The sequence below is a fragment of the Periophthalmus magnuspinnatus genome, chromosome 10 (genome assembly GCF_009829125.3).
Source record: "Periophthalmus magnuspinnatus isolate fPerMag1 chromosome 10, fPerMag1.2.pri, whole genome shotgun sequence".
Classification (NCBI taxonomy): Eukaryota; Metazoa; Chordata; class Actinopteri; order Gobiiformes; family Gobiidae; genus Periophthalmus; species Periophthalmus magnuspinnatus.
Genome location: NC_047135.1, coordinates 9,089,429 through 9,116,416, shown reverse-complemented (window position 1 = coordinate 9,116,416; position 26,988 = coordinate 9,089,429). Strand labels below are relative to the sequence as shown.

General features: G+C 37.9%; 3 protein-coding genes across 3 annotated transcripts; 1 reads left to right on the top strand and 2 right to left on the bottom strand.

Annotated features, from left to right (window-relative positions):
• Positions 1-21: 21 nt before the first annotated feature.
• rps23 (ribosomal protein S23) lies at positions 22-1,937 on the bottom strand. The gene is made up of 4 exons (XM_033973992.2): positions 1,849-1,937; positions 701-860; positions 503-623; positions 22-201 (listed from the first exon to the last, which is right to left on the bottom strand). The coding sequence occupies exons 1-4, from the start codon at positions 1,850-1,852 to the stop codon at positions 55-57; spliced, it is 432 nt and encodes a 143-aa protein (XP_033829883.1). The 5' UTR covers positions 1,853-1,937; the 3' UTR covers positions 22-54.
• Positions 1,938-2,445: 508 nt separating this feature from the next.
• tma7 (translation machinery associated 7 homolog) lies at positions 2,446-5,653 on the bottom strand. Its single transcript, XM_033973995.2, has 4 exons — positions 5,540-5,653; positions 5,064-5,119; positions 4,839-4,926; positions 2,446-2,665 (listed from the first exon to the last, which is right to left on the bottom strand). Exons 1-4 carry the CDS (start codon positions 5,553-5,555, stop codon positions 2,631-2,633), a joined length of 195 nt encoding a protein of 64 aa, XP_033829886.1. The 5' UTR covers positions 5,556-5,653; the 3' UTR covers positions 2,446-2,630.
• A 23-nt stretch (positions 5,654-5,676) lies between these two features.
• Positions 5,677-11,674, top strand: ccdc51 (coiled-coil domain containing 51). The gene is made up of 7 exons (XM_033973985.2): positions 5,677-5,943; positions 6,024-6,084; positions 6,397-6,571; positions 7,178-7,315; positions 7,934-8,098; positions 8,586-8,792; positions 10,793-11,674. The coding sequence occupies exons 1-7, from the start codon at positions 5,898-5,900 to the stop codon at positions 11,342-11,344; spliced, it is 1,344 nt and encodes a 447-aa protein (XP_033829876.1). The 5' UTR covers positions 5,677-5,897; the 3' UTR covers positions 11,345-11,674.
• The last annotated feature ends 15,314 nt before the right edge of the window (positions 11,675-26,988 follow it).

Below are 26,988 nucleotides of genomic sequence, written 5' to 3'. Positions count from 1 at the left end.
AAAGCACACAGACATGACAGATTTCTTATTGAAAACATTTATTATTCAGCTCATTTAGGACCTGGGTCTCTCCTTCTTGCCTTTGTACAGAGCCAGCAAAGACACATTAGCAACTTTCACCACTTTGAACCGGACTCCGGGAATATCTCCCACAGCGTGACCCTTACGACCAAATCCTGCCACCAGAACCTCATCGTTCTCCTATGCAAGCACACAAGGACAGAACCAGGTTAGGACACACAGGGGACATTTTGTTGACAAAACAAAAAATTAGCACATATTTGCAAAGGTCAATAATTGATTATAATCCTTTTTTTCTGCACATGAGTATGTTTCAATGGAAATAAACTTGAGAAATGGCTGGTCTGTTGAGCATAAACGCATGCAAGCATTTGTCCACACATTGCACAAAGTTAAGCCAACTGCTTAACAGTGTGTTGATTAGTACAAGCCCCTAAATTTTTGACTGAAACGGCATGTGTCAAATGAAGTTGATGCAAACCTCAATGAAGTTGAGGCAGCCATCGTTGGGCACAAAAGCAGTGATTTTCTTTCCGTTTTTGATGAGCTGGACCCTCACACACTTCCTGATGGCAGAGTTGGGCTGCTTAGCCTCAACACCACTGAACAAAAATACAATATGGTTAGAGAAATCAATTTCTATTTGAACTTCCATTTTTATGGAAATGCAGTTCCTTACACTTTCTCCAGGACAATTCCCTTGGCGTGGGAAGCTCCTCCGAAGGGGTTAGCCTTGAGAGCGGTGCCCAGATGAGCCTTCTTGTACTGTTTATCGTGCCATTTCTGCTCACGACGGTGGTTACGGAGCTTACGAGCCGTACGCAGTCCACGACACTTTCCTGAAACACAAATCAAACATCAACTGCAATCCTTGAATTTATGCAATTCAAATAAATGTACAAACAACCAGTAAGCAAATTAAAATATTCTTGCATGTTAAGGGTGAGCAGATGTTCATAATTCCAAACTGGGATACAACCGAGTTAGTACGGCTGGTATAAATAAAATTGTGAACTTGTAACATTTTGCATTCTTGACTCACTTGTGGGTCAGCAAATCTCAGGGCTTTGTCAGTGCATTTTATTTCCTTTATGGCCATTTTGAAGCGCGATTTTCTGTATTTTAAATAAACAATACTGCTCTCTTTACCGTTGACGTGTATCACATGGATAAAAAAATTTGTGTAAAAACAGACAAATCAAGAGTTTCGGATAAATCTACTGGGGCAGGGGACACAGGGCTCAAAACTGGTGCCATCCCAGGTAAATAGCGAGGTCTGGTCACCCTATGCATGTTAGAAAACGGCTTATATTTTCACGTTAGAAAATGTTGTGACACTACTCCACTTCTTGTCAAATATTACAGTTAATCATTGCGGGCTAAAGGCATCCATCAATGCAGTCAAGTTAGATTAACTCAATATATTCTAAAACATTATGGTCCATAAAACGCATTGTTCCCACTCCTGCAACTGTATATCCTCTTAACAGTAAAGTTACAAGCAAGCAACCCAACAGCTCTCTGCGGAGTTTTAGAAGTACCAAAACAGTACGGATTTAATTAATACGACAGATTACAAAAATGTTCTAATATAACACATTATATCAAGAGCTGTGCTAAGCTAAAGTGGCTAACACGCAGTCATGGCGGCTCCACGTTGCGGCGATCCGAGGCGAATTAAATACGTTAATGTCCAACCCCGGGAGCGTTTGAACCTCTTCAAATAAACTCGATAATAAACTTTAATATGTTACACAGCCGATCAGAGTACATACACACGCACAAACACGCCATTTTCGTGTTTTTAGTGAGAATTGAGAGACTGACCCATGATTGCAGGAGCGAGTCTTGGATGGAAAGGAAGGTCCCAGACTGCACCGCGGCAAAGTCTCTTCTGAGGACCCCGAGAGGGCAGCTTGAATAGCGCCTGAGCGAAAAATAACATTTATTATTATTAACAATTTTTTATTACATTCAGTTTAGGTTTATCCTCCGAGTTCAGTATAATGATCACACTTCTCATTTTGACTTGAGCAAATACTTACACTGACAGACTACATAATCGATTTAATTTGCTTCAAATATTATTGCGCCCACTAAAGGCCAATTAATTTTCTCGATATATCAAAATGTATATTGTGTAACTATTTGCGTGTTTCCTCAAGGAAAAAACTTCAAAGATCAAAGAAAGCAGGTATATTTTATCGATTTTATCACTTCACAGTCTATGTCACCTGTTCTTTTTCAAGCTTGGCAACATTTATGTAGCAATTCGTATTCAAAGACTTAACACAAGCGTCTCATTTTTAGTTCAACAACTACGTTTTACCAATTCATATTTTTGACAATGTCCCAAATAACTACAACAAAGAAAGCTTACATTTATTTAATAAAATAAATAAGACAAAAAAATAGAAACACAAATTACAAAAAAATCTTTATTATTTCATTCTCTTTACAATAAAACTACACCAGAAATCAACTAAATGATGTAATGTTCGTAATTTGCAGTGTTTGGTCACACTTCTTGCTTCGTTAGGGGCCAGTCAGGGGTCAGGTTCAAGATGAGGAGGACAAGTTACACAATGAGAAAAAAAAATCCACGGAGTTCACTTCTTTCCCGATTTCTTAATGCCACCGGCACCTGCAGCAAAAAAGAAAAAAAAAAAAAGGATCTTAAAACAGCAACAATACAATCTTTAGAAAGACACACACAAAAAAAGGTATTGTCACTTTTATTAATTTTATTTTATCAGGAAGTCCCATTGAGGTTGCATCTCATTTTCAAGGGAGTCCTAAGTGCACATTTAAAATATAAAATATTTACAATGAATAAAAAGTATAATAAAACGTGCATTTACATATTTACTGAACCTGTGGTCCACAAGGCTTCGGCTAAATCAATTACAACAGTCTGAAAGGATGACAGATGTTGTGGATTTAAATTAACTTAAAAGGAATTACACTGTTTGAGTTGGTTTATGAGTGTGTTCCATTAATGGGGGGCATAGTATCTAAAACCATCTTTCCCTTGCTCTGTGTAGATTTGTGGTACAGCTGAGGTCAGTCTCTCCTCAGACCTGGTATGGTAATGATGAGAATTAAATTGAATCAGAGAGGTGAGATACTGTCAAAGTTTTGCCAATATAGCTTTGTAAAATGAAGACGTGGGCGTGTATAAGTCTGCGGGTCCGCAGTGAGGTCTAGCTAGCCTTGCTGTACTCACAGTGGTGAGTATAGTAATTGTCAAAAGTAATTAAATTAAGTGTGCTGTGGTAAATAGTATCACGATTTTGTCTGTATGAGCATAAATAATGTCACCATAATCCAGAGAAAAAAGGACTGTAGATTGAATTAATGTTTTCCTATTTATATATGAAAATCCGGCTTTAAGAAAACCTATTTGAATTTTAAGTTTTTGTGAAAGGTTATCAGTGTGTTTCAAAAGACAGCCTGCTATCCAATCAAATACTGAGATATTTATAGTAAGGGACTTGTTCAGTGAGGTCATCATTTAAAATACAGATGGGATTGTAGAAGCCTGTGACATGAGATCTGATAAAGAGCATAGTTTTTGTTTTTGACAAATTTAATTTAGTGGATTCTTTGGCCAATTTCCATGATATAGATTACTTAAATTATTGATATTAATTCAGCCATTTTAAACAACATCATAACAGTATCACAATCAAATAAATGGAATTTACTAATATGTTTCGGCATTTTACCAAACTGTAAATGCTTAAACCCTTGTTTGACATTCTGACATGGACAGATTATATTAGATTCATATTCAAGGATTCTTCCAATTGCTGGGTTTCAGATGACATCACACCATGACATTGCCATTCTATAGGCTAATAATATTTAATACAGAGGGAAGACAGCTAAAATGAATATTGTTCAAAATGCAAATGTTTGTTGCAGTTGGTGGTTTTCAGATTGTAGAATGTGATGATGTCATACTCTCAGATTTAAGTTTCCTCCATTTAATACATTATACTTTGCTATGAAATATCCAAAATTCACAAATGTTGAGCTTGATCATTTCTATTAGTGATTAGACCTATAAGCTCACTGTATTAAAACAAAAATCTGCATTTTAACTATATTAATTTTAGCTGCTCCCCATCTGTATAAAATATTATCAGCCTATAGAATGTTGTTATGTCATCTGAAACCCAAGAATACTGTGAGTTCTAAGGTTGGGTCACTAGTAGAAAAGATCAGGCAAAGTACAATGTAATCAAAAGGACATCTCTTGCTCGAGATGTAGGATTATGATATCCCATTCTAAAAGCTAAACACCCCAATACTCTAGCTTTCTGTTATATTTATGGGTGGGTGAGATTGACAAATGCAGAGTTCAGTATATTGTTATTGAAACAGTGATTTTTGGTTTCATGCTGCTCTAAGCTCAAACGCAGACACTTTGCCCACCTACTCCTCTTATTGGTCAGCCGTCTTCTGGCACTGAGTGAGTGACAGGTGCACCAATCACATTGACTCTTAAAAAAGTAATGGCTTAAGTTACATTGTAAAAACCTAGAGTAAATCATAACACTCTTAAAACTATGGCATAGAATTTTGCCATCTTGTCCACTCCTAAACATGATGAAATATATCCTCATTCTCAAAGTAAATATTTGGACATTTCTGTATCAGGCTTCACTACTAAATAGACCTCCTGGCCAGTAGCCTCAATCTTAGCCTCAGACGGGTATAAGCATGTTTGATTTTTTAGCCTTTAATTTAGCCTTGTGTACTGTAACAATGCTCACTATATCCACAGAATACAAGACATTAATATGACTCACTCAAAGGTCCTTTCCCTGAAGCTTTGGCCTTCATTGCCTCCATCGCCTTCTGCTCCTCTTTCTGCTTCTGTTTGAACGCCAGTTCATCCTGAAACAAAAACAGACAATGTTGACAGAATGCCATTGGAGGTGTACCGTCTCAGTTTTTTGTACTGAGCAGCGCTCAACCTCTGGGTCTGTACTCGTAACTTACTCTTAGTGCACTGCTTCACAGCCAATACTCACTTCATCCATATCTTTCGTCGTTTTCTTTGGGGCCTTGAGAGGCTTCTTTTTACCACCTAAACACACACATAAGATAATAAAATGCTTGCCAAACAAATCATATTTTATTATGACTAAATGGAACCCTAACCCTAGCTCTTCCACATCACCGACAAGCAAATGCATCAACTGAGAAGTCAATTAACATAATGCACTGCCTGTCTTGTCTTGCTTCTCTGATGCTGCAGGAATCACTAAACGGTTCTAAACCAGTATCGAGGGCACCTCCATATATATGCGCCAATGAAACGATATTACAAAATCTGTCATATCAATTGAATTTAATCAAATCTATAGAAGGCATTGTGCTAAACATCTCCCGCTTGCTTTAGCTATGTGGCGCTAAATCCGCAACGCCCTGTTTTTATAACTTTTATTTTTACAGTTTTAATACTTAGTGCACACTTCACGGGTCACAAAATATGATTACACCTCACCTTCCCTTCCGGACATGTTTGTATTAATTTAGTTTAGTTTTGAGAGAAAAATAAGGCGAATTTCCAACAACACGACAACCACCGGTGTAACGCTTCTCAACCCGCGCCGTCAGGACCCCAGCCACCTCGGAAATAGTACCACAGAGATGCGCCGGAGTAAAAATAAACAGTTCATTGTGGGTCATGTGGATGCTAACAAATTAGCCTCGACAAACTGCGAAAAACGACATGACAACTGCAGAATCTGTGATGTTTATATGTCAGACGGGTAGTGGAATACATAAAACATGAGTAAATGTGATACAACGTGTTAGAAAGAATTTGAGGGTAAGAATTTTGAGCTAATGACTAATCGTGAATGAAACTTATCAAGAACTGTCACCTTCCTGGATCTCTTTCGAAAGGTTGTTTCTGTTATTTTAATATTTGACACAATTTATCCAGCGCCATACAATTTACAATCGATGCATTTGTCTTCTTCTAGGGGCAAATAGTGAAGTGAATCAACTTTTCTTCATCATCTCAAAGTCAATATTACAAATGAGGTACAGTACAATAAACTTGATTGATTACATTAATTTTCTAATTTATATTTCTTAATTGTTATAATTTTTCTGATGTTAAAATTATCGAGTTAGTTTATCTTTAAGTTTCATATACGTTTAATCTTTGTTTCCACTCAGTGTCTACAACTTTACACAAAATAATGTATTATAATCTTGTATTGGTAACCTACATAAAAGAATACTAAGAATACATTTTTGTCCATATATATTTGGTTTATAAATTAATTACATTATAACCTTTCCATCAATTTTATAAGGCCAGTAAGAGATTTTCAAACTTAAATTTTTCAGATACAAAGGGGTCCAGTTGTGCGTTTTGTCCCGTGGTTTCTCTGTGAACGGGTCCAGGCCAGTCCTCGCTCCTGTGATCCGGTTCTACAGCGATGTCCCAAACCTGAAACCTCCAGAGGGAAATGACCGAAGAGGAGCCGAGGCAGTCAAAGAGAAGGCCCTCACCACTCTGCAGGTAAAAACACAAGATCCTACCCTGTCAAGAAAACTACCCTTTAACTTTGTTTTGGTTGTGATTCCCCTGACTGAATGAAAAATTAATTAGTATACAGTGTGTAATCTGGGACAATGAAGGCCACTGTAATTTTTATGTACCCTGCTTTTCTTGCTTAAAATGTTAAACAATATGGCTTTGAACTTGTTTAGCTTGCATCTGTTCAACTAAGTGTGTTTTTAAGTGTGCATAAAATATGAGATATGTTTTTATTTTATTTTTATTTATTTTATTTTATTTTTAATTTTATTTTTTTAATTTTATTTTTTTTTGTCACCTGCCCAGGGACAACAGATGGAAAATCTTTCCTATAGTCTGGCATATTTACAGTGTAACTACAGGTGTTTATTAATATGCACTGTCCCTATCAAACAAACAAACAAACAAACAAATAAATAAATGTATGTATTTAAACTATAGATAGTTTGAATAAATTAATTAATAAATCACTGTCACCATCAGGCTAATGTCCAGGTCAAGATGCACCTTCCCTAAGACTTATTGTTGTTGAAATGGGTTTAACTTTTTGCTAATTAATAAATGTACAATTTTGTCTTCTCTCGTCAGAATGCAGCAGCGTTGGGTCGGCAATGGGCTCAGAGCTCCTCTCAGGTGCTCAGCTCTTCTCTGAACTCATGGTGGAGTCGATATGAAGAGTTTGTGGGAATCAACGAGGTCCGAGAGGCACAGACCAAAGTCACACAGGTCAGATATGGATAACATACCAAATGAAAACCTACTTAGTACTACAGTATACTCTATACATTTTTGATATTTGTATATTTACATTGTTAAAATGGGACTAAACTAAACTCCACGCAAAACCACATTGTAAATAGAGCCGCTATACTAGGCAGTGCCTGGAGAACTAAAGAGAGTGGGGATAGGGTGTGGGTTCTGGAGGTATAAGGAACTTGATTGGTCTAGTGGTGAGTTCTAAAAAGGAGTACCTTTATCTATGTCATCAACATCAGAAATTACATTGAAAATCAAGGGGCAATTTACGCACAGGTAAGGAATTTTTCTGTCAGTTTAAACATTGATTTAACAAAATAAAGGTTGTCATCTATTTTTATAATGTCTAGTCATATCTATGCAATTTTAGACTAGTTTTGGTCTTTGTTGACATGATGGTTACAAGCTAACAGTTATTTAATTACCTCTATGTTTGCCATACCTGCTGCCCGTGTCCAACCAGGATGATAAATTTCACCAACATAAAAATAAAGGGAAGATTTTAAGTCAAATCGTAAATATAATGGTGCTACCTTTAGTGAAAAGAGTAGTCTAGCAACATGTACTTACTTAACTATTGTCTCTCAGGCTGAGGCAGACTTCATGGTGTCCCGGTCGATGGTGCGAGAGGCTCATGTGAATGTGGATGCGCTGCAGCTCAGACTGAAGGAGGTCAGAGAGAGACTGGAGCGAGTGTCCAGGGAAGAGCCACACTATCTGGAGCTGGCCACCATAGAACACAAACTATTGCAGGTACAAGGACTGAACCTGGACTGAACAAGGGCTTACCTAAAGACTGAACCAGGGACTAAACTACGACTAAACTCGGGACAAAATCAGGACTAAAGCAGGACTGAACCAGGACTAAACCAAAACTACAGCACTAAACCAGATCAAAACTAGAATAAAAACAAGACCAAACCAAATTGGCAAAGGATTTACCCAGGACTAAACTAAGGACTAAAGCAGGATAAAAGCAAGACTAAAGCAATGTTGAAGTAGTACTAAACCAGGAGTAAATTATATGACTATAGCAAGACTAAAGCAGGATTAAACTACAGGATTAAACCAGGACTCGACCAGGACTCGACCAGGACTCGACCAGGACTCGACCAGGACTCGACCAGGACTCGACCAGGACTCGACCAGGACTCGACCAGGACTCGACCAGGACTCGACCAGGACTATCTCCAACACTAAACCAGGCCTATGTGCACTAATCTTTTTTCATCGGTTCCAGGAGGATCGTCGATTGCGCTCGGCCTATGAACTCGCGGAGGGCTCAGAGAGGGAGAAGTTTGCCTTGTTTTCTGCTGCGGTGAGAGAGAGTCATGAGAAGGAGCGCACCAGAGCTGAACGAACCAAGAACTGGTCAGTGATTGGCTCTGTGCTCGGGGCCATCATTGGGGTCATGGGGTCCACTTATGTCAACAGGGTCAGACTACAGGTGAGGATTCAATACTTTCATCATATTAAGTTGTAATGTTTTGTATTCTACTTTTGTATATTTGTGGAAAATTGCCGTGCAGGTGTATGGGTGATGTGGGCTTGTGGGGTGAGCTTTGGCCAGAATTGTACTGCTAACTTTAAAGAAGGTTTGAATATGACCCGGGAGAGATCTCCAGATTACTCAAACATGCATGGATGACATCTAAAACCTCTTCAGGCATGTTTTTGATGAGGGAAGGTTATAACATGGTAGAAATCTCCAAAAGAAATTTTGCATAATACCTCTTCTTTAAAGTATTAACCATTTTGTAGTGGAAAAGTGATGGCAATGTGGATATGAGAGAAAGGCCCTCAGCAAATTGGGGTTGTCAAAAAAATCAATACCCAGATATTGATTGATACTGAAAACTAAAAATACTATAAATTTTGACATTTCCTATGTTTCTATGGTCTTTATCAGAGCTATATTCAGACTTCAAGAAGATTTTAAAGACACTACGATTATTTTGTGTTGAAAATTTTATTCTATAGTAGTGTTCACCTTCATTGTTGTGTACAAACTGATATGGAGTATTGAGTCTTTTCTTTAGTATTGAAAAATAATTATCTCTTTTTTTGAGTTCTTTAATATTGAAAATGAGTTGTGACAACACTAGAGTCAAAGTTTAAGAACCAAAGCCATGCCCAGCTTGTACTATCAGCCTTATTTATTACAGAAGTACTTAATTAAGTCAGGTATGTCTGTACCTAAATACAATTTTTTTGGGAATTGCAAGATTAGTATAGCAGCTGACACTTCTCACCCTGGACATGGACTATTTGAGCCACTTCCCTCTGGCAGGAGGCTACGGTCCATTGGGACCAGAACCTCTCGCCATAAGAACAGTTTCTTCCCCTCTGCTGTTTGTCTCATGAACACTTTATAATATCTGCACTAAACTGAACACTTAATAACACCGGTCACTTTAATAAGCCACTTTTCACTGTTGTTCTGATGCTGCTGTTGTACATATTTTCTCCCTTTAAATATTTCATTTGATTTTTTTTAAGCATATCTTTTTAACTTTGTGCATGCCCTTATTTGTATTTGTATTTATTCAGTGTGTTTATGTTGCACTTTTTCACCGAATCAAGTTCCTAGTTTGTGAACTGTGTTCACAGACTATGGCAATAAAAGTCTTCTGATTCTGATTCTGATTAGTAGTCACATTTACAAGACAGAAATGAACCTTTCCTGAATAGCTTTAGAATGATCTTAAGCTGTAAAGAAGGCCCTCATCACTTTGAAGGTAAAAATGCAAGATCCTACTATGTCTAGGTAACTACTCTTTAAATTTGTTTTGGTTGTGATCCCCTGATTGAATGAGAAATTAATTTAAATTAGGTTACAGTGTACAGTGTGCAATTTGGGACACTGTAACCTTTCTGCTGCCTGTTTTTCTTGCTTAGAATGTTAAACAATATGGCTTTGAACTTGTCAAGCTAGCAAATATTCAATTAAAGGTGTTTTTATTGCTTAAAAAATACCTTAAAAAACATTCATTCTTCACAAATCCAACCACAGTGGAGAGGAGATGGATAAGTGCAATGCCATACTGTGGAACATGCTGACCACATAGACTGGTATACACCAATGGACCACTATGGAACCTACCTGGATGATTGAGGGATTGCACAGATATAAAACCACATGGTAATATCAAAGAAAGGACACAAAAATACATTATATTGTTTACAGAGTGTTTTTATCATCATTGTGGTCTTCAGTATCGAGTCTTTTCCGTAGCTAAAATGTTTGTATCATGACAACAGTGTGAATAAATATCAATAAATGCTACACTTGTACACACCACAAATGCTACAGATGTACACACTAAACCCTGGAACTGAAGTTTGAATCAAACCAGGACCAAACTATTATGAACACAGCCAGATTATCTGTTTCCTGTTATTGTGGATTCTCTCCTCTTCCTCAAACTTTATTTTTTTTATTTTCAGGAACTTAAGAGTTTGTTACTTGAAGCTCAGAAGGGACCAGAAAACCTACAAGAAGCTTTACGTGTCCAGGCTACCAACCACCGAACACAACAAGATGAACTGGGGTCACTTATCAACCAAATGAGGCTTGCTCTGCACAACTTCACAACCAATGATAAAACTGCTGAAATTGCTCCTCAAATTCAACCCAATCCTCTATCTGTAAACTTTGATTCTGCATTGGGAAATCTCCGAGAGGGACAGCAAATTATTCAAAATGTTTTAAACAGACTAAAACTTAACTTTGAGTCTGTGCAAAATGATGTATCAGTAGTAAAAAGCATAGTAACTGAACATAAAGTTGTTGCAAAGCCGGAAAAGACTAAGACAGTTGAAATATTAACTGGAGAACCACTGAAAGAAGAGATTTTGGTGAGAAGTTTTGAGGAATCTCAGAGAAACTTGTGTGTGAGAATAAGGGACAGTGTGGTGTACAATGCAGTGGTGGTTTATACAGCCAGTGCCTTAACAATATCTGTGCTGTACCTGCTATTGAGAGGAGCCACACCATAAAGATACATAGACCAGTACTGAATCAGAACTAGACCAGGACTAGACCAGAATAAGACCAGGACTAAACTGGCTGTAGGATAGATTCGGACAACAGGACTAAGCCTACATCATGACAAAAATAGGACCAAGTTGAGATCAAACAAGGGGCTTAACCTTTCTTGCCAAACCAGTCCCTGTAAAGTTTTTGGGCTACACTAGGTTTCAGCTGGACTAAACCTGAAGATGCATTCAGAAATAAATTAAGATTAAAAGATTAATTGAGTAACTGATCATTTGTAGTGGTCTATTACCAGATTTAAATATTAAATAGATTTATATGCTGGAGAGTTCAATAAAAAAAAAAAATGGCTATAAAATGTTTGCTGTGTAAAACAGTTAAAATACAAAGTGCTCTTTATCCAAAATGTGACTTACAGAATTAATTAAATTAATAAATGTAGCTGTGTTTAAATAGTTTCTTTATTTACAGTTTATAATAAAATCACTTAAAATGTATGTTGTTTTACTACTTGGTCATATATGAAAGCAATTTATGTACTAACCACTAGAGGGCAAACATGCATTGCAATTGAAAATGCAGTACAGGTACAAGCATTATTTGGACATGTACAGAGAACGAATAGTGAATATATATATATATATTTTTATCTTTATTTAAACATTAAGATTCAGAATGTCTTCTACAAGAGAGACCTGGCCAATGTGGCAGACAACACAATCTCTGGTACAGAGGAGGGACAGTGAACATATGATATAGAGGAGGGATAGTGAAAATATGGTACTGAGGAAAGATAATGAATATGTGGTATATAGGAGGAACAGTGAATATATGGTACAGAAGAGGAATTTTCTCTGCATTTTGGATGGAATTTTTGATCCTGATGACATAGGCAGAGGTCGGCTGTTTAGGCAGTTTAAATGCTCATACTTCCTGTATATTTGTACTTTTCTTCACCATGTTTTGTTTGTTTGTTTGTTTTTTTCCACACAAATTGCCACTTAACTGATGTAAAACTATATATATATATATATATATATATATATATATATATATTTTTTTTTTTTTTTTTTTTTTTACCACAGATACTAACCCACCAAGCCAAGTATTAATTAGAAAAATATGAAAATCTGTTCCTCCATGTTCATATTGCACAACGTGTCTTACTTTTACTACAAGTTGTTCAGGTTGGGTTAGGGCCTCTCTCGAGTATCTGGCACAAAGTTGTTAAAGTCAGTCTGCCTCCATGGACTAGAATTCTTTGGCTTGTTCTGTTCTCTTCAGTAAATGTCTTTTACCATTTTAACATGAATTACAGAAGATTGAACCACAACAAGGTTAGCACTAAATGAATTTTTTTTTTTTTTTTTTAAAGAACCAAATTATAGCCTAAATATAGCCTAAATAAATAAGTAAATATATAATAAAATAAATAAATAAAACAAAACAAAAATCTATTTCTAAACCAAAATGAGCAGCATGACAAAATCAGGGTTAACCCAGATCTAACCTAAGTACTACTATACCGGTTCTAAAAAAGAACACAACCATGACAAAGCCTGGGATGAACAATAACTAGTATTACCCCTGTATTATCCCAGAACTAAACCAGGACTATTTTGTCTTTTACCCACTTTCTTCTGATTAATTGATTGACTTATTGATTAGTTACTAGAACTCACTATATTACAACCTATATTTATTTAAGCTGCCTCCAGCTGTATTCAATAATGTTAGCCTATACAGTATTGTGATGTCGTCTGAAAATCCAACAATATCATCAACATGGAGACAAGTAGGTGGCACACCCTCCACCAGAAAACTTACATAGTGTACCTTTAAATGGCCCGTATTACAATATTTTCTGACCTATGTTTTGATGTTTCCTCATCAAAAAATATATTTTGTTTCATTCAAACATGTTTACCACTCAAATCCTGCATATTTAGGCTGCATTCTTCTCTCAAATAGAAAACACTCTATTGTGATATCATTTGGTAATTCAGGAAGTGCTCCACTGTGTTTTTAAATTCCATACACCTTCACTGGAATCATTTGCATGATTTCAGACTTGAAATTTACAATCTCTACTAAACTAAAGGTAACTATTTACTTGAAATCCACCTCTATATGACATCATAAGGTGGAACAGAGCATTTTGAGTTTAAAATAGTCTGAAACTCAGATTGCCTTAAAACAAATCTCAGATTAAAATCTAACATGAGTAACAGAACTTCAGACAGAGCAGTGCCTCCAGTTAGCACCAAACCCCTAGGGAAGATGACATCAGCTGCAAAGTATCAATAGGACCTTTAACAAAGAACTAGGACATGGACTTGTGACACCTGTTGTTTGTTTGTTCTGTGTGATCAGTCAGTTAAAAGGTATGAAACTAGAGGAGGAAACTCAACACCGGGTCCTACAGGGGAAGAGCATTTGTAAGAAATTGGATCCAGAACAGGATATCCACCTCTGCTTTCAGTGTCAATAACAACAACAAGATGCACCGCACAACTAAACCTGGATTTGAACCAGGAGCTTTAATTAGGCCAGAATGAATACACACCAAAAGTAGCAAAATAACTAAAGTGCATATGACTACCCATTTTGATTAAAGATTTTTAATTATTTTTTATTTTTAATTATTTTATATATATATATATATATATATATATATATATATATATATATATATATATATATATATATATATATATATATATATATATATATATATATACTCGTTTCTCTAAATATTGTTAACATAATTAGATATGAGATTAGAATTAAGAATTTTAGAGACACCTGTAATTTAGCAAATGCAAGACAAATAGTGCATCTTTAAAGAGGTGGTATCATACATAAGTGGTATCATACTTCTGTAGCTTATTAATTATTAACACATAACATATTTAGATCACCATGTTGCCTTTTATTTTTTTGAAAATGCTATGGTCACCAAAAACAACGTATTAACATGTTTTATACCTTTTTACTAAATCTGCTCACAGGCTGCTCTGACATCAGCAGCCACACATTAGACCACTTTATTAAATGGTCTGACAATCACTACTGAACAAAACAAAAGAGGTTGTAGTGGACTCCAGCTCAACTGGAACTCATGATGAGGTAGTGATACATGGATAGATACATACATTGAACAAGTCTCAACTTATAAATATTTAGAGTTTCAAGTGGATGATCATATGAGCTGGAATGAGCATGTGACAAGTGTGCCACACCCTTAATCTCCTAAAAAGTACAGCGCCTGTATTTATCTAAGAGATTAGGGATGTTTGGAGTCAGTTAAAATATTGTGCTGACCTTCTATATAGCTAGTAAAGAGTCTGTGCTAAGGTATGGAATAGTCAGCTGGTTTGGAAACCAGACTGTCAAATATAAATTGCACATTCTTAATGATAAAACTGGCTGGTAACATCATGGGTGTGTTTAAGCTGACTGGACCACAGACTATCTTTGAACAGTTAGCTGTGAGACAGGCTCTATAGATCATCAGAGATCTCTCTCATGTGCTCAACACACAGTATGAGCTCCTGCAGTGTGGAATCAGCACAGAGTTCATTTATGTAAAGACAACAGGTATAAAAAATTTGAAACTTTAACTTAAACTTGTTTGTACCCCAGTCCCTAAAATCTCCAATGTGGACTGATTGCACAGATGTGTGGAGCCAGAGATTATATACTGTCCAGTTCTACATGTTTTTCTTTATTATTTTTTTATTATGTCATATCATGTCTGTATGTTAATGCTACTGACACCTGTTTCAAGCTAAATTTCTCCATGAGGAGACGAAATAAAAGAAAACCTAAAACCTATAACCTATAACATGAAAACTCCAAAAAGACTATTTTGAATAATACCACCTCTTTAAAATACACTGCTTTCTTCACAATATATATCCCTTTTTTCTTTTATTTTGGCAACAATTTAATTCTACAAATTGAACCAAACCTCCTCTTGAGTTCAGAGAAATGTTGATGCTAAAAACAGTAGTAAACAGGAGGTGAGATATGTGTTTATGATGTTAATGATTAAAACAGTGGAGTTTATGAGTCACGTTTGTTGTGGCCCACATTTCTCTTTACAGTCCAGTAGGCTTCATTGAGGCTAGTTTAATTTTAACCTTAAAAAGTGGGTTATCAGATGAAAACACTAGAACACTAAACGCCTAACATTACAAAACTATAGAATGGTAGAATTTGCTGTTTAACTTAATTTGTTTCTCTGGTGTATGCTTCATATCTCTGTAAATACTGGGCCTATCTAACCTTGCACAGCAAGATGGATTCTCTCGATATTTGTCAGTTCACAATCTCATAAGAATCCATCTTGGTGTCCTTCTGCTGTAAGGTTAGTCAGGTGGGTGGACCAATCACAGAGCAACATTGAAATTTGAGCAAATTCAAAGGCGAAGTGCCCACGTGAACCAAGGCAAACATGACAACGCTGACAGACACACTTGAGCCTATTTTAGTGTCAGTACAGACAATTTTTTAACTATTATTTTATTATTATTGTGTTTGTGAAAAAACATGCAAAGGTAAGCGCTATGTGAGACTTTGTGAAGACCTGGTGCTATGATCACGGAAGACGCTTACCATAGCTTGAAATCCATTAATTCATTTATTATTCAAGTTTTACTTCAAATATAGGTCTTATTTGAGCTAGGAAATGATTAGAGTGAATAGAATCAAAAAACACTTCCTGGGGTCTCCACCCATTGGACATGCCAGAACATCTCCCCTTAAAAGCATCAGGAAAAGATGCCTGAGTCATCTTAGCTGGCTCCTGTCCTAGAAATTCTGTCTATGGACAATTACAAACAAATCCAGAGACAAAGGGCAGCCCTGGCGGAGTCCCACATGACTAGGGAACAGGTCTGACTTCAGTGCTATGTGAACAGTGCCTCCTTTGGTCCTACAGGGACCATGAACAAGTCCCAATTAACGAACTGTATGAAGCCTGAGCTCTTACAGTTTTAAAAAGGTATTACCGGTACCATCACAATTGCCAGTGCCTTAACCTGCAGATAGAGAACACATACAAGTTTTTCTCAGGATATGACAAGGCCAAACCTGAGAAAGTTCAGAACTTCCAGAATTCACTCAAAAGCTGCACTAACATTGATTAACGATTGTCTAAAGGTGCTGGGGTTTAGGTAGTGAGGAAGAAGTAAAAGGTAAATTTGATTTGATTAAACATATTTATGAAATTTTAAATCAAAATCTTATATACAGTTCCTTTAACTTTGCCCATTCAGATGTTATGTTCAGACAGTTGCTCTTAAAATTACTCTTGAAAAGTAGTTCCCTCAAATACTTTTTATTCTGACTTGCCTAAGATCTGGACCAATGCTTGGTATTTCTACTTCTTGAGTAATTTTTTCACACTCAGAAGTAAAAAGTGATAAAACATCAAAAGTCATAAAAAAACAAAAAAAACCCCAAACAAACACACACAAAAAAAAAATGAGAACAGAGAGTTGGAGGTGAGAGGGTTCACACAGAAAGGATTAGGGTCAAAGTTCAAAGGTCACACATATGAGGCCCATGTGTCTAGAAATGTGTTAATGTTTATATAAGAACTCTACAGCTACATCTCATCTGACATATGAGCTGGTTGAGTCCTGGTTTGATCCTGGTTCAGTTCTAGTTTAGTTCTGGTATATCCCTTGGAATTGGTTTAGTATTCATGGGTTTCTGGTAAATTATTCCTTGCAGAATACAAGAATTTTACCTTTCATCATTTAAAAGATATAATATTTTGATTTGACTTGGATTATTTCTATAACAATGGAAGACCATTGCCATCCCAAGTCTTTCAAACTAGTATAGAACCCTTGTGCCTGCAGCCCTTGAATAGTCTTGGTTTAGTCTTGGATTGGTCCTGTTTTAGTATTGGTTTAACACACATGTGTCAAACTCAAGGCCCGGGGGCCAAATGTGGCCCTCCACATCATTTTATGTGGCCCTTAACATGGTAAATTAAAAGGTATGATGGTCTTAAAATGTCACTTTATTAAGAGATATGTCATTACACAGTTACCAATTTTTACATCTATGCAAATGAATATGCAATATTTGAAACATGAATAAGTAATAAATACAGAAACGGTTAATTAACAAGTTAAAAAAGTTGTTACATCATCTATTTTACATCTGGCCCTTTAAGGGCAGCCATTTTGCTGATGTGGCCCTCGGTGAAAATGTGTTTGACACCCCTGGTTTAGCACTTTACCCGTGGTTTAGTCCTACTTGCCTGTCCTGTTTTGGTCCTAGTGTAGTATTTGTTTAGTATTTTGTACTTGTCTTCTGGTTATGTACTACTTTGGTCCTAGTTTGGACCTGGTTTAGCCATGGTTTAGACCTTGTTTAGTCCTGGTTTAGTACTTCCTTAATATCTTCCTGGCTTAGTTCTTGTCTAGTCAGTTAGCCTAGTTTCATCCTAGTTTAAAGCAAAAGTTTAGTCCTGGTTTAGTTCTTGTTTAGTCCTGGCTTAGTTCTTGTCTAGTCATGGTTTAGTGCTTGCCTGAAGTTGTTTTGTCCTTATTTAGCGCTAGTCCTGGTTTAATACTTGTTTAGTCCTTGTTTAGTCCTGGTTTAATCCTGTTTAGTCCTTGTTTGGTCCTTATTTAGCCCTACTAGTTGACAGCAGTGCGTATTTGAACCACTAAATGTCTTCATATTACATACCCCTCTATCCATATTATTGGCCCATTTTGTGATGTTGCATGAGTCCGGGCTATATTTGTGTAGGGCTGCAAGATTAATCACAATCAAATCAAAATCGCAATTTGAATGAATGGGCACAATTAGCAAATTGCCAAGGCTGCAGTTTTTGAAGTACCAAAAAACTGCCTGTTTTGTCTAATAGCTTGTTAGTTCATATTTTAGTCTTTTTGTCAATTGCTCTGGATGTTTAAAATGTGAACTTTGAACAGAATTCTAGTATAAAACGTAAATTGCAGACTGAATTACAATCTCAACAAAATTTTATATTTTTCCCCAATCGTGTTATTCTACTTTTGTGCTCTGAATTTTGTGCAACTTTGGCCTCGAAAATTGTGAGACACATATTCATTCTTTGTGCACAAATTAGTCACTAGGTCACCTAAAATTTGTCTTTAGTACAGTAAAGAGAATGCATAATGGGATTATGGGATATCAAGGTTTGGATCGGTTTAGTCCTGTCTTAGTCCTACTTTAATTCTAGTACTGTTATAATTTAGCCCCATTTTCTGATTTAGTCCTGGTACTGTTGTAGTTTAGTCATGTTTCAGTTCCAGTTAGAAGTGTGCAATACTGATAAAAAGTAAATACAATGTAATTCTCTCAATAATACTAATCTGATAAAATGTTCCCAATCCATCAGAAAGGAACTAAAATATCTGTATAGATAGTATAGTTAGTCCTGGTTTAGTCTTTCTTAAATCCTGGTGCAGTCCTGCAAGATATAGTCCTAGTTTATCTCTATAATTTAAAATGATAGTTAAATCCTGATTTAGTCCTTGTTTAGTCCTGGTTTAGGCCTGTCTTTAGTCATATTTTAGCCTAATCTCATCCTGGTTTAAAGAAGTAGTTTAGTCCTGGTTTAGTTCTTGTTTAGTCCTGGTTTAGTTCTTTACTTCTTGTTTAGTTCTTGTTTAGTCCTGGTTTCCTTAGTCCCTCTTTAGTCATAGTTTAATCCTGGTGCCGTCCAAGTTAAAGGTAATAGTTTAGTTCTGAATTAGTCCTGGTTTAGTCCTGGTTTCCGGAGTCCGCTGAGCAAGGCACAGGTGCGTTGTGAGCTTGTCTCAGCCCCATTCCTGTGTCATGTGCACAAAGGAGTTACATAATGATATTTATGTAAGATTTAATCCTTACAATGACAAGGACCAGGACTAAACCAGGACTTAACCAGGACTAAACAAGGGACAAAGGACTAAACTACAACAACAACTACAACTACACCTGAAAAGTAAACCAATAATAACCAGGCCTAACCTACAACACCATAACTACAGCAGGGCTACACCAGAACTATACCAGGACTAAACCAGGACCAAACCAGAACTAAATCAGGACTAACCCACAGCACCAGTAGGCACCAGGACTACACCAATATAGGACTATCCCAGAACTAACCCAGGACTTACCAAAGACATCAAAACCAGTAGTACAACAGGTCTAAATCAGATCTAAACAACGACTGGATAAAAAAACCTGGAACAAACCAAGACTAAGCCAAACCATGGCTAAAATGGGCTGAGCCAGGATAAAGTTAGGGATAAACCATGAAAGGGCTGGTTACACTTGGACTAAACCAATGTATTCACTCCTGGTTTAGTCCTGATTTAACCCAGTTTAGTCCTCATCTAGACTTGGTTTAGTCCTGTGCTAGTCCAGGTTGAGTTCTGGCTGAAGTTCTAAACAAGTCCCAGTTTTGAAAAATACTTTGCAAGTATGAATTCACCTTAAACCGACTGGGAAACTGGACTTTTTTAAACCCTTAAATATATTAACAGTTAAATTGTTTACCTTCTTTGGATTCTTTTGTTTCGTCTTTTGTCTCCCTCCTGTCGCAGCCTACTTTTCTCAGAATCCATTTGAGGAATTTGCTCATTGGTCTGTTTAGAAAAGCAAATCCTTCTGACGTATATGTCCTTTATAATAAAAGAAACCACTTCAGAATAAACCAACTCTAAAATGTAACATACTTCTCTGCTTTATTCATGACTTATTTATTTACTTCATAAACTCTGAAAACATCAACAGTGTGATAAACATTAAAGATTCAAAAAATTAATGAAAAAGAGCAAGGAGAAGAACAGGCTTATGTTATCTACCGCCTTTTCCAAACAATAGTTTCTTTAACACAGTTAGTTACTTAAATGTTTCATAACACATCTCCATTTAAATCATGTACATTCATTAATTGCAAACATCTCTGTCCAATATTAAAAAAGAGAAAAATAAGTAAATATTTAAAAAAACAAAAAAAACAAAAACAAAACATGTGCAATAGTGTACACTGCACTGAAGTCACTTTACCTGCTGTTTATCCTGTTCATATGCTGCACATACTGTACGTAATAGTGCTGTAGTATTATTTAGTAGTAGTAGTAGTAGTAGTAGTAGTAGTAGTAGTAGTAGTAGTAGTATTTATTCTATTTTATTAAACTCAAACACACACACACACACACACACACACACACCTACACACACACTGGATAAAAAGTTACATAGTACAGCTTTAACTAATTTCATAGGTTCTAAAGTCCATCCATCCATTTTCTTCTGCTTATCCGGGGCCAGGTCGCGGGGGCAGCAGTCTAAGCAGGGACTCCCAGACTTCCCTCACCCCAGACACGTCCTCCAGCTCCTCCTGTGGGACCCCAAGGCGTTCCCAGGCCAGCTGAGAGACATAGTCCCTCCAGCGTGTCCTGGGTCTTCCCTGGGGCCTCCTCCCGGTGGGACATGCCCAGAACACCTCCCTAGGGAGGTGTCCAGGAGGCATCCTGAGCAGATGCCCGAGCCACCTCAGTTGGCTCCTCTCAACGTGTAGGAGCAGCGGCTCTACTCCGAGCTCCTCCCGTGTAACTGAGCTCCTCACCCTATCCCTAAGGGTGCGCCCAGCCACTCTGCGGAGGAAACCCATTTCAGCCACTTGTATCCGCGACCTTGTCCTTTCGGTCATTACCCAGAGCTCATGACCATAGGTGAGGGTAGGAATGTAGATTGACCGGTAAATCGCCACAATCGCCATAATCACCACAACGGACCTATACAGCGACCGTATCACTGCAGACGCTGCACCGATCCGCCAGTCAATCTCACGCTCCATCCTTCCCTCACTCATGAACAAGGCCCCGAGATACTTGAACTCCTCCATTTGGGGCAGAGACTCACCACCCAACCGGAGAGGGCAAACCACCTTTTTCTGATCGAGAACCATGGCCTCGGATTTGGCGGAGCTGATTCTCATCCCAGCCACTTCACACTCGGCTGCAAACCACCCCAGTGCCTGCTGCAGGTCCTGGCTCGATGAAGCCATCAGGACAACATCATCCGCAAACAGCAGAGATGAGATCCTGTGGTTCCCGAACCAGACCCCCTCTGGCCCCTGGCTGCGCCTAGAAATTCTGTCCATAAATATAATGAACAGAACTGGTGACAAAGGGCAGCCCTGGCAGAGTCCAACATGCACCGGGAACAGGTCTGACTTACTGCTGGCAATGCACAGCTCCTGCTCCGGTCATACAGGGACCGGACAGCCCTTAGCAAAGAACCCCGGACCCCATACTCCCAGAGCACCCCCCAAAGGACACCACGAGGGACACGGTCGAATGCCTTCTCCAGATCCACAAAACACATGTGGACTGGTTAGGCATACTCCCATGAACCCTCGAGGACCCGATGGAGAGTATAAAGCTGGACCAGTATTCCTTACACCGCCCGACAACATCCCCAGTCGAGGTCAGCAGCTCTCCACCCGCACTGTAAACAGTGCTGGTGAAGCACTGCTTCCCCCTCCTGCGGCGTCTGACGGTTTGCCAGAATTTTTTTGAGGCCGTCCGATAGTCCTCCTCCATGGCCTCCCCGAACTCCTCCCAACCCCGAGTTTTTGCCTCTGCAACCGCACGAGCCGTGGCACGCTTGGCCCACCTGTAGTCATCGGCTGCCTCAGGAGTCCTACGAGCCAACAAGGCTCGATAGGACTCCTTCTTCAGCTTGACGGCATCCCTTACTTCCGGTGTCCACCACCGGGTTCGGGGATTGCCGCCACGACAAGCACCGCAGACCTTACGACCACAGGTACGAGCGGCCGCATCGACAGGTGGAGAACATGGCCCACTCGGAGTCCATGTCTCCAACCTCCCCCGGGATCAGGGAGAAGTTCTCCCGGAGGTGTGAGTTGAAGACCCCTCTGACAGAAGGCTCTGCCAGGCGTTCCCAACAGACCCTTACGATACGCTTGGGTCTGCCAGGTCTGTCCGGCTTCCTCCTCCGCCAGCGGATCCAACTCACCACCAGGTGGTGATCGGTTGACAGCTCAGCCCCTCTCTTCACCCGAGTGTCCAAGACACATGGTCGGAGATCAGATGACACGACAACAAAGTCGATCATCGACCTCCGACCTAGAGTGTCCTGGTGCCATGTGCACCGATGGACACCTTTGTGCTTGAACATGGTGTTTGTTATGGACAAACTGTGACTAGCACAGAAGTCCAATAACAAAACACCACTCGGGTTCAAATCAGGGAGGCCGTTCTTCCCAATCACGCCCCTCCAGGTGTCACTGTCGTTACCCACATGGGCGTTGAAGTCCCCCAGGAGAACAACGGAGTCCCCAGTCGGTGCACTGTCTAGTACCCCTCCCAGGGACTCCAAGAAGGCTGGGTACACTGCACTGCTGTTTGGCCCGTAGGCTGACACAACAGTGAGAGACCTGTCCCCGACCCGAAGGCGCAGGGACGTGACCCTCTCTTTCACCGGAGTGAACCCCAACACGAAGCGGCTGAGCTGTGGGGCAATGAGCAAGCCAACACCAGCTCGCCGCCTCTCCCCGCGGGCAACGTCAGAGAAATGGAGAGTCCAGCCCCTCTCAAGAAGTTGGGTTCCATAGCCCAAACTGTGCGTGAAGGTGAGGCCGACTATATCTAGTCGGTAACGCTCAACCTCCCGCACAAGCTCTGGCTCCTTCCCCCCCAGCGAGGTGACATTCCATGTCCCCAGAGCCAGTCTCCATCTCCAGAGATCCGGTCGTCGAGGACCCCGCCTTCAACTGCCGCACAGATCTTCATGCACCGGCCCCTTACGGATCCTCTGGTGGGTCCACATGAGGACGGCCCCACGTCACTCCTTCGGGCTGAGCCCGGGTGGGCCCCGTGAGGTGAAGCCCGGCCACCAGGCACTCGCTGTCGAGCACCCATCCGGGGCGACGTAGCTTGCCTTGATTGTACTCTTTTCATAAGGCTCTAAAGGTACAACACAATTTATCTTCATAATGATTTTTTAAAATATGTATTGAGTATTTAAATTCAGTCCATATGGTAATAAGAATACAAAAAAGTGCCAGTAGCTTGTTGAAAAAATTCTTCAGTAAACGTAAATGCTCTCTGACATGCCCAAACTAGTTTGCTTTGTGTTAATACCCTATAGGTCCTTATCTCCCATGGCAACTGTCAATACAAACTCCACACTTTCTTTCATCACTAGGTGAGCTACTCACTCACTGCTTTATACCTATTCATCATCTTGGATTAAATAATGATTTTCAGTCACTCCCAAACTTGTACAATGAAAATTGTGGTTACTCCAAATTATTAACAGGATTACCAAGATTTTCCTGCTGCACATGTTGCAATACACAACTAGAAAATTGACATTTTTTAAAAGCAAAATTTGTAACTTTCTGGAGGTGGCATGTCACCTTCATCATTCCATAGAAGTAGAAAGTTAAATCCATACTTCGGAATATTATAGCCAAAGGAACAGCATTTCTATGGAAACAAGCAGGAGGAGTCAGGTTTGTGGAGATGCAAGCCCGCTCAGGACACGTGTTTTAAGTTGTTCAGTGTAATAGACACAACCAAATTGAAAAAAAACAACAACAAAAAAACATGCTTTTATTTGTTTTATTTTTGGCACAAAAAATACATACTACAGCCTTAAAGGGTTATTTATTTATTAATTATTTATTTCAAATTATCAACAACTACTATTTAGTAAAGGGTATATATTACAGAACCTATAAAATAATTTTATTTGCAGATGCAATATATTTTTCTCCAGTGACAATTATAAACAACTTATTACAACGATGAACACAGAGTTAAGTAAAATTAAATTATGGATGGATTCCAACAAGTTATCCCTAAATTTAAAAAAGACAAAAGCTATGTTTTTTGGTCATTATAAAATAAATTCAGAACTTTCAATACTTGTTGATGGGGTCAAAATTGAGTGGGTTTCTAATATTAAATTTTTAGGTATAATGATTGATGAAAAGCTGAGCTGGAAACCACACATCAGATACATACAATCTAAGGTCTCAAAAAGTGTTGCTGTAATCAATAAAGGGAAATACATTCTCAATCAAAAGGCTCTTTACATACTGTACTGCTCACTCATACTTCCATATCTGACATATTGTATTGAAATTTGGGGCAACAACTACCAAACGTTACTTCTTCCCCTTTTCAAATTGCAAAAATGTGCTGTGAGAATTGTGCACAAGGTTGGTTACCTGGACCATACAAACAATCTTTTTTCAAATCAAAATTATTCAAATCTTTTGATCTGGTAAAATTCTATACTGCTTTGCTTTTTGAGGGGAAGGGGTAAATTTAAAACAAAATCAGTGAGAACCACCAGGAAAAGCATGTGTGTATCTGTGTGTGGGGTCAGTCTGTGGAATGGGTTGGGAGATAACTTGAAGCAGTGCCCAAATATTTACAGGTTTAAAAGGAATTATAAAAATGTTTTGCTTTCGTTGTATAAGGGTGACAGCACTGGGTGATCTTAAAATAATTAAATAAAATGTTTATAGATATATGTAAATATAATGTGTAGATATATGTATATATAATGTGTAGATAGATATGTACATAATATGTATATGTGTGTATACAGATGTAATATGTAATTTATTGTGCTATATGTAAATATTTGTTAAGCCCCAGGATCAATGTACAAAAGTAACCACATAATTTTTGAAGTTATGATATGATCAGGGGTGGGTTAATATAAGTTTTTCTTCTTCCCACTCCTTTTCGAGAGATGTGCTTTTCTTTTGTTTACAATGTACATGTAGTAAACATGGTTATTCTTTTCTCTTGGCACTAACTCGAAATAAAACCAATCAATCAATCAATCAATCAATCAATCAAACCTGTGTTCATGCAGGGATTTGTATTCTACACTGATTGATATGACAACAAAAATCTGTCTGATTCCTGTGATGATGTGGTATTTTTATGTTGATAATTTGAATGGGCCAAAAGCAAAGGCTTAAGAATTAATAAATCATTTAATGTGGATGATTCAAGTTTAGTAATTTATTAATATCCTACTTGTTCATAATGGATAAATCATTCATGTTTTATTGTGGTCAATTAAAATGTAATGATTATAAAGTGGCAATTAGTTTATTTCAAACAAACTATACCACAAGTTACTCAATATAGATAAATATTTGAAAAAGATGCAGGAAAAATACAAATTAACTTTGAGGCTAAAGGTACTTTGGCCCTGCCTACTTTGCAGCCAACCCGGACAGAGAAGGAACATGCAAATACCATGCATTTAATTCAAGCTGTGACAATATAGTCCTGAGTCCTTCTGAGTATAAAAACAAAACATTTAACATTAGAGCTTAAAAACATACACACTCATCCCACTCAACTCAATTATATATCTGTATGGATCATGTTTTTGCCCTTGGGGCCAGATTTTCACTGTCTTTAAAATGTAAAAAACAGAACTATTTTTTTTAAGATGGTTTGCAGTGCAGTTATTCGTCACTTACCTCATACATTCCGGGTATCCCAATTATTCAACACAGTGAGTTTATAAGCACATTTCCCAATCGTCAGTTACCACAGTTTTGCCGTCATGGCAAAGCTAACAACAACTAGCATGCTAATGTGCACTTCCTGATTATCAGACAACAGAATTGTTTACAATTAGATACAGACGGCACGCAGTGGACACTGACCTCAAGATTGCTTATACAATATATCTGCATTGAGGCAAGACAAATTTAGCTCAAATGCATTAGAAAAAAATCAGGTACATGTCATTTGATAAATAAATAAATGTTTCATGTTGTTTCATGTTAATAAGTGGAAAATTACTCTCACGTTTACAGCAGCAGTCAAGGCTAAGGTCAGAAAAAGGTATTTATGACCAAATGGAATTAAACAGGAGAAAACACAGCTCGGAAATGTGGAATATAGTTCAAACTGTAGGGGCATAACTTTATGATAAGAAATGGCAATTAACTTTGATAACAAATCCAATTTGATTAACAGTGTATTTCACACAGTAGCTATGAAACACTTTAGACTATGCTGGCAACATTCATCTTGTAGACAAGTAAAACAGGATAGAATTTATATACTAATATTATATACAATACTTAAAGGCTACTTGACAGTTAAATGAATGAAATGAGATTGGCTCAATGGACACTTAAACCTAATGGATTAACACCTAGGCCAATTTAAATGAAACTATTCTGATACTGTGTTAGTGTATTTTACTTTGTAAAAACAAACTACAAGCATTCTTGTGAAAAGTTATTACATGCTGAATGTATAGGCTGCATTTAAATTTATCAAACATAATTGAATACATTCAATTTGCTAATGACCTTAATATCCACACACAAAGTACTATCACAAAGTAGTACCTACAGCAGCTAGACAGAGAGTACACAGTGATTGAAAATTATATTTTGTTGCTTTTGGACAAAATGTATTTATGTCTTTGATGCAGCAATTGCCCTGTCTAAATCTTCAACTAACAGCGTAGATATAAGCTATTATTAACCAAGAAAAAAACTTTCTTAAATGATTAGATCACAATATGGTAAATTGACCTTCTTTTAAGACTTTTGACAAGGATTTTTCGAGAAATTTCA

Bases quoted from the DNA above. Each gene is read 5' to 3' on its own strand.
- tma7 (XM_033973995.2), bottom strand. The intron at 4,927-5,063 runs GTGAGTATTGGC...TTTTTGTTTCAG, and splicing joins CGACGAAAGATATGGATGAA to GATGAACTGGCGTTCAAACA. The intron at 2,666-4,838 runs GTGAGTCATATT...TTTTTGCTGCAG, and splicing joins TTCAGGGAAAGGACCTTTGA to GTGCCGGTGGCATTAAGAAA.
- rps23 (XM_033973992.2), bottom strand. The intron at 624-700 runs GTAAGGAACTGC...ATTTTTGTTCAG, and splicing joins GGAATTGTCCTGGAGAAAGT to TGGTGTTGAGGCTAAGCAGC. The intron at 202-502 runs GTTTGCATCAAC...GTGCTTGCATAG, and splicing joins GCTGCCTCAACTTCATTGAG to GAGAACGATGAGGTTCTGGT.
- ccdc51 (XM_033973985.2), top strand. From the start codon at position 5,898: ATGAAACTTATCAAGAACTGTCACCTTCCTGGATCTCTTTCGAAAG. The intron at 6,085-6,396 runs GTACAGTACAAT...TAAATTTTTCAG, and splicing joins AAGTCAATATTACAAATGAG to ATACAAAGGGGTCCAGTTGT. The intron at 6,572-7,177 runs GTAAAAACACAA...TTCTCTCGTCAG, and splicing joins AGGCCCTCACCACTCTGCAG to AATGCAGCAGCGTTGGGTCG.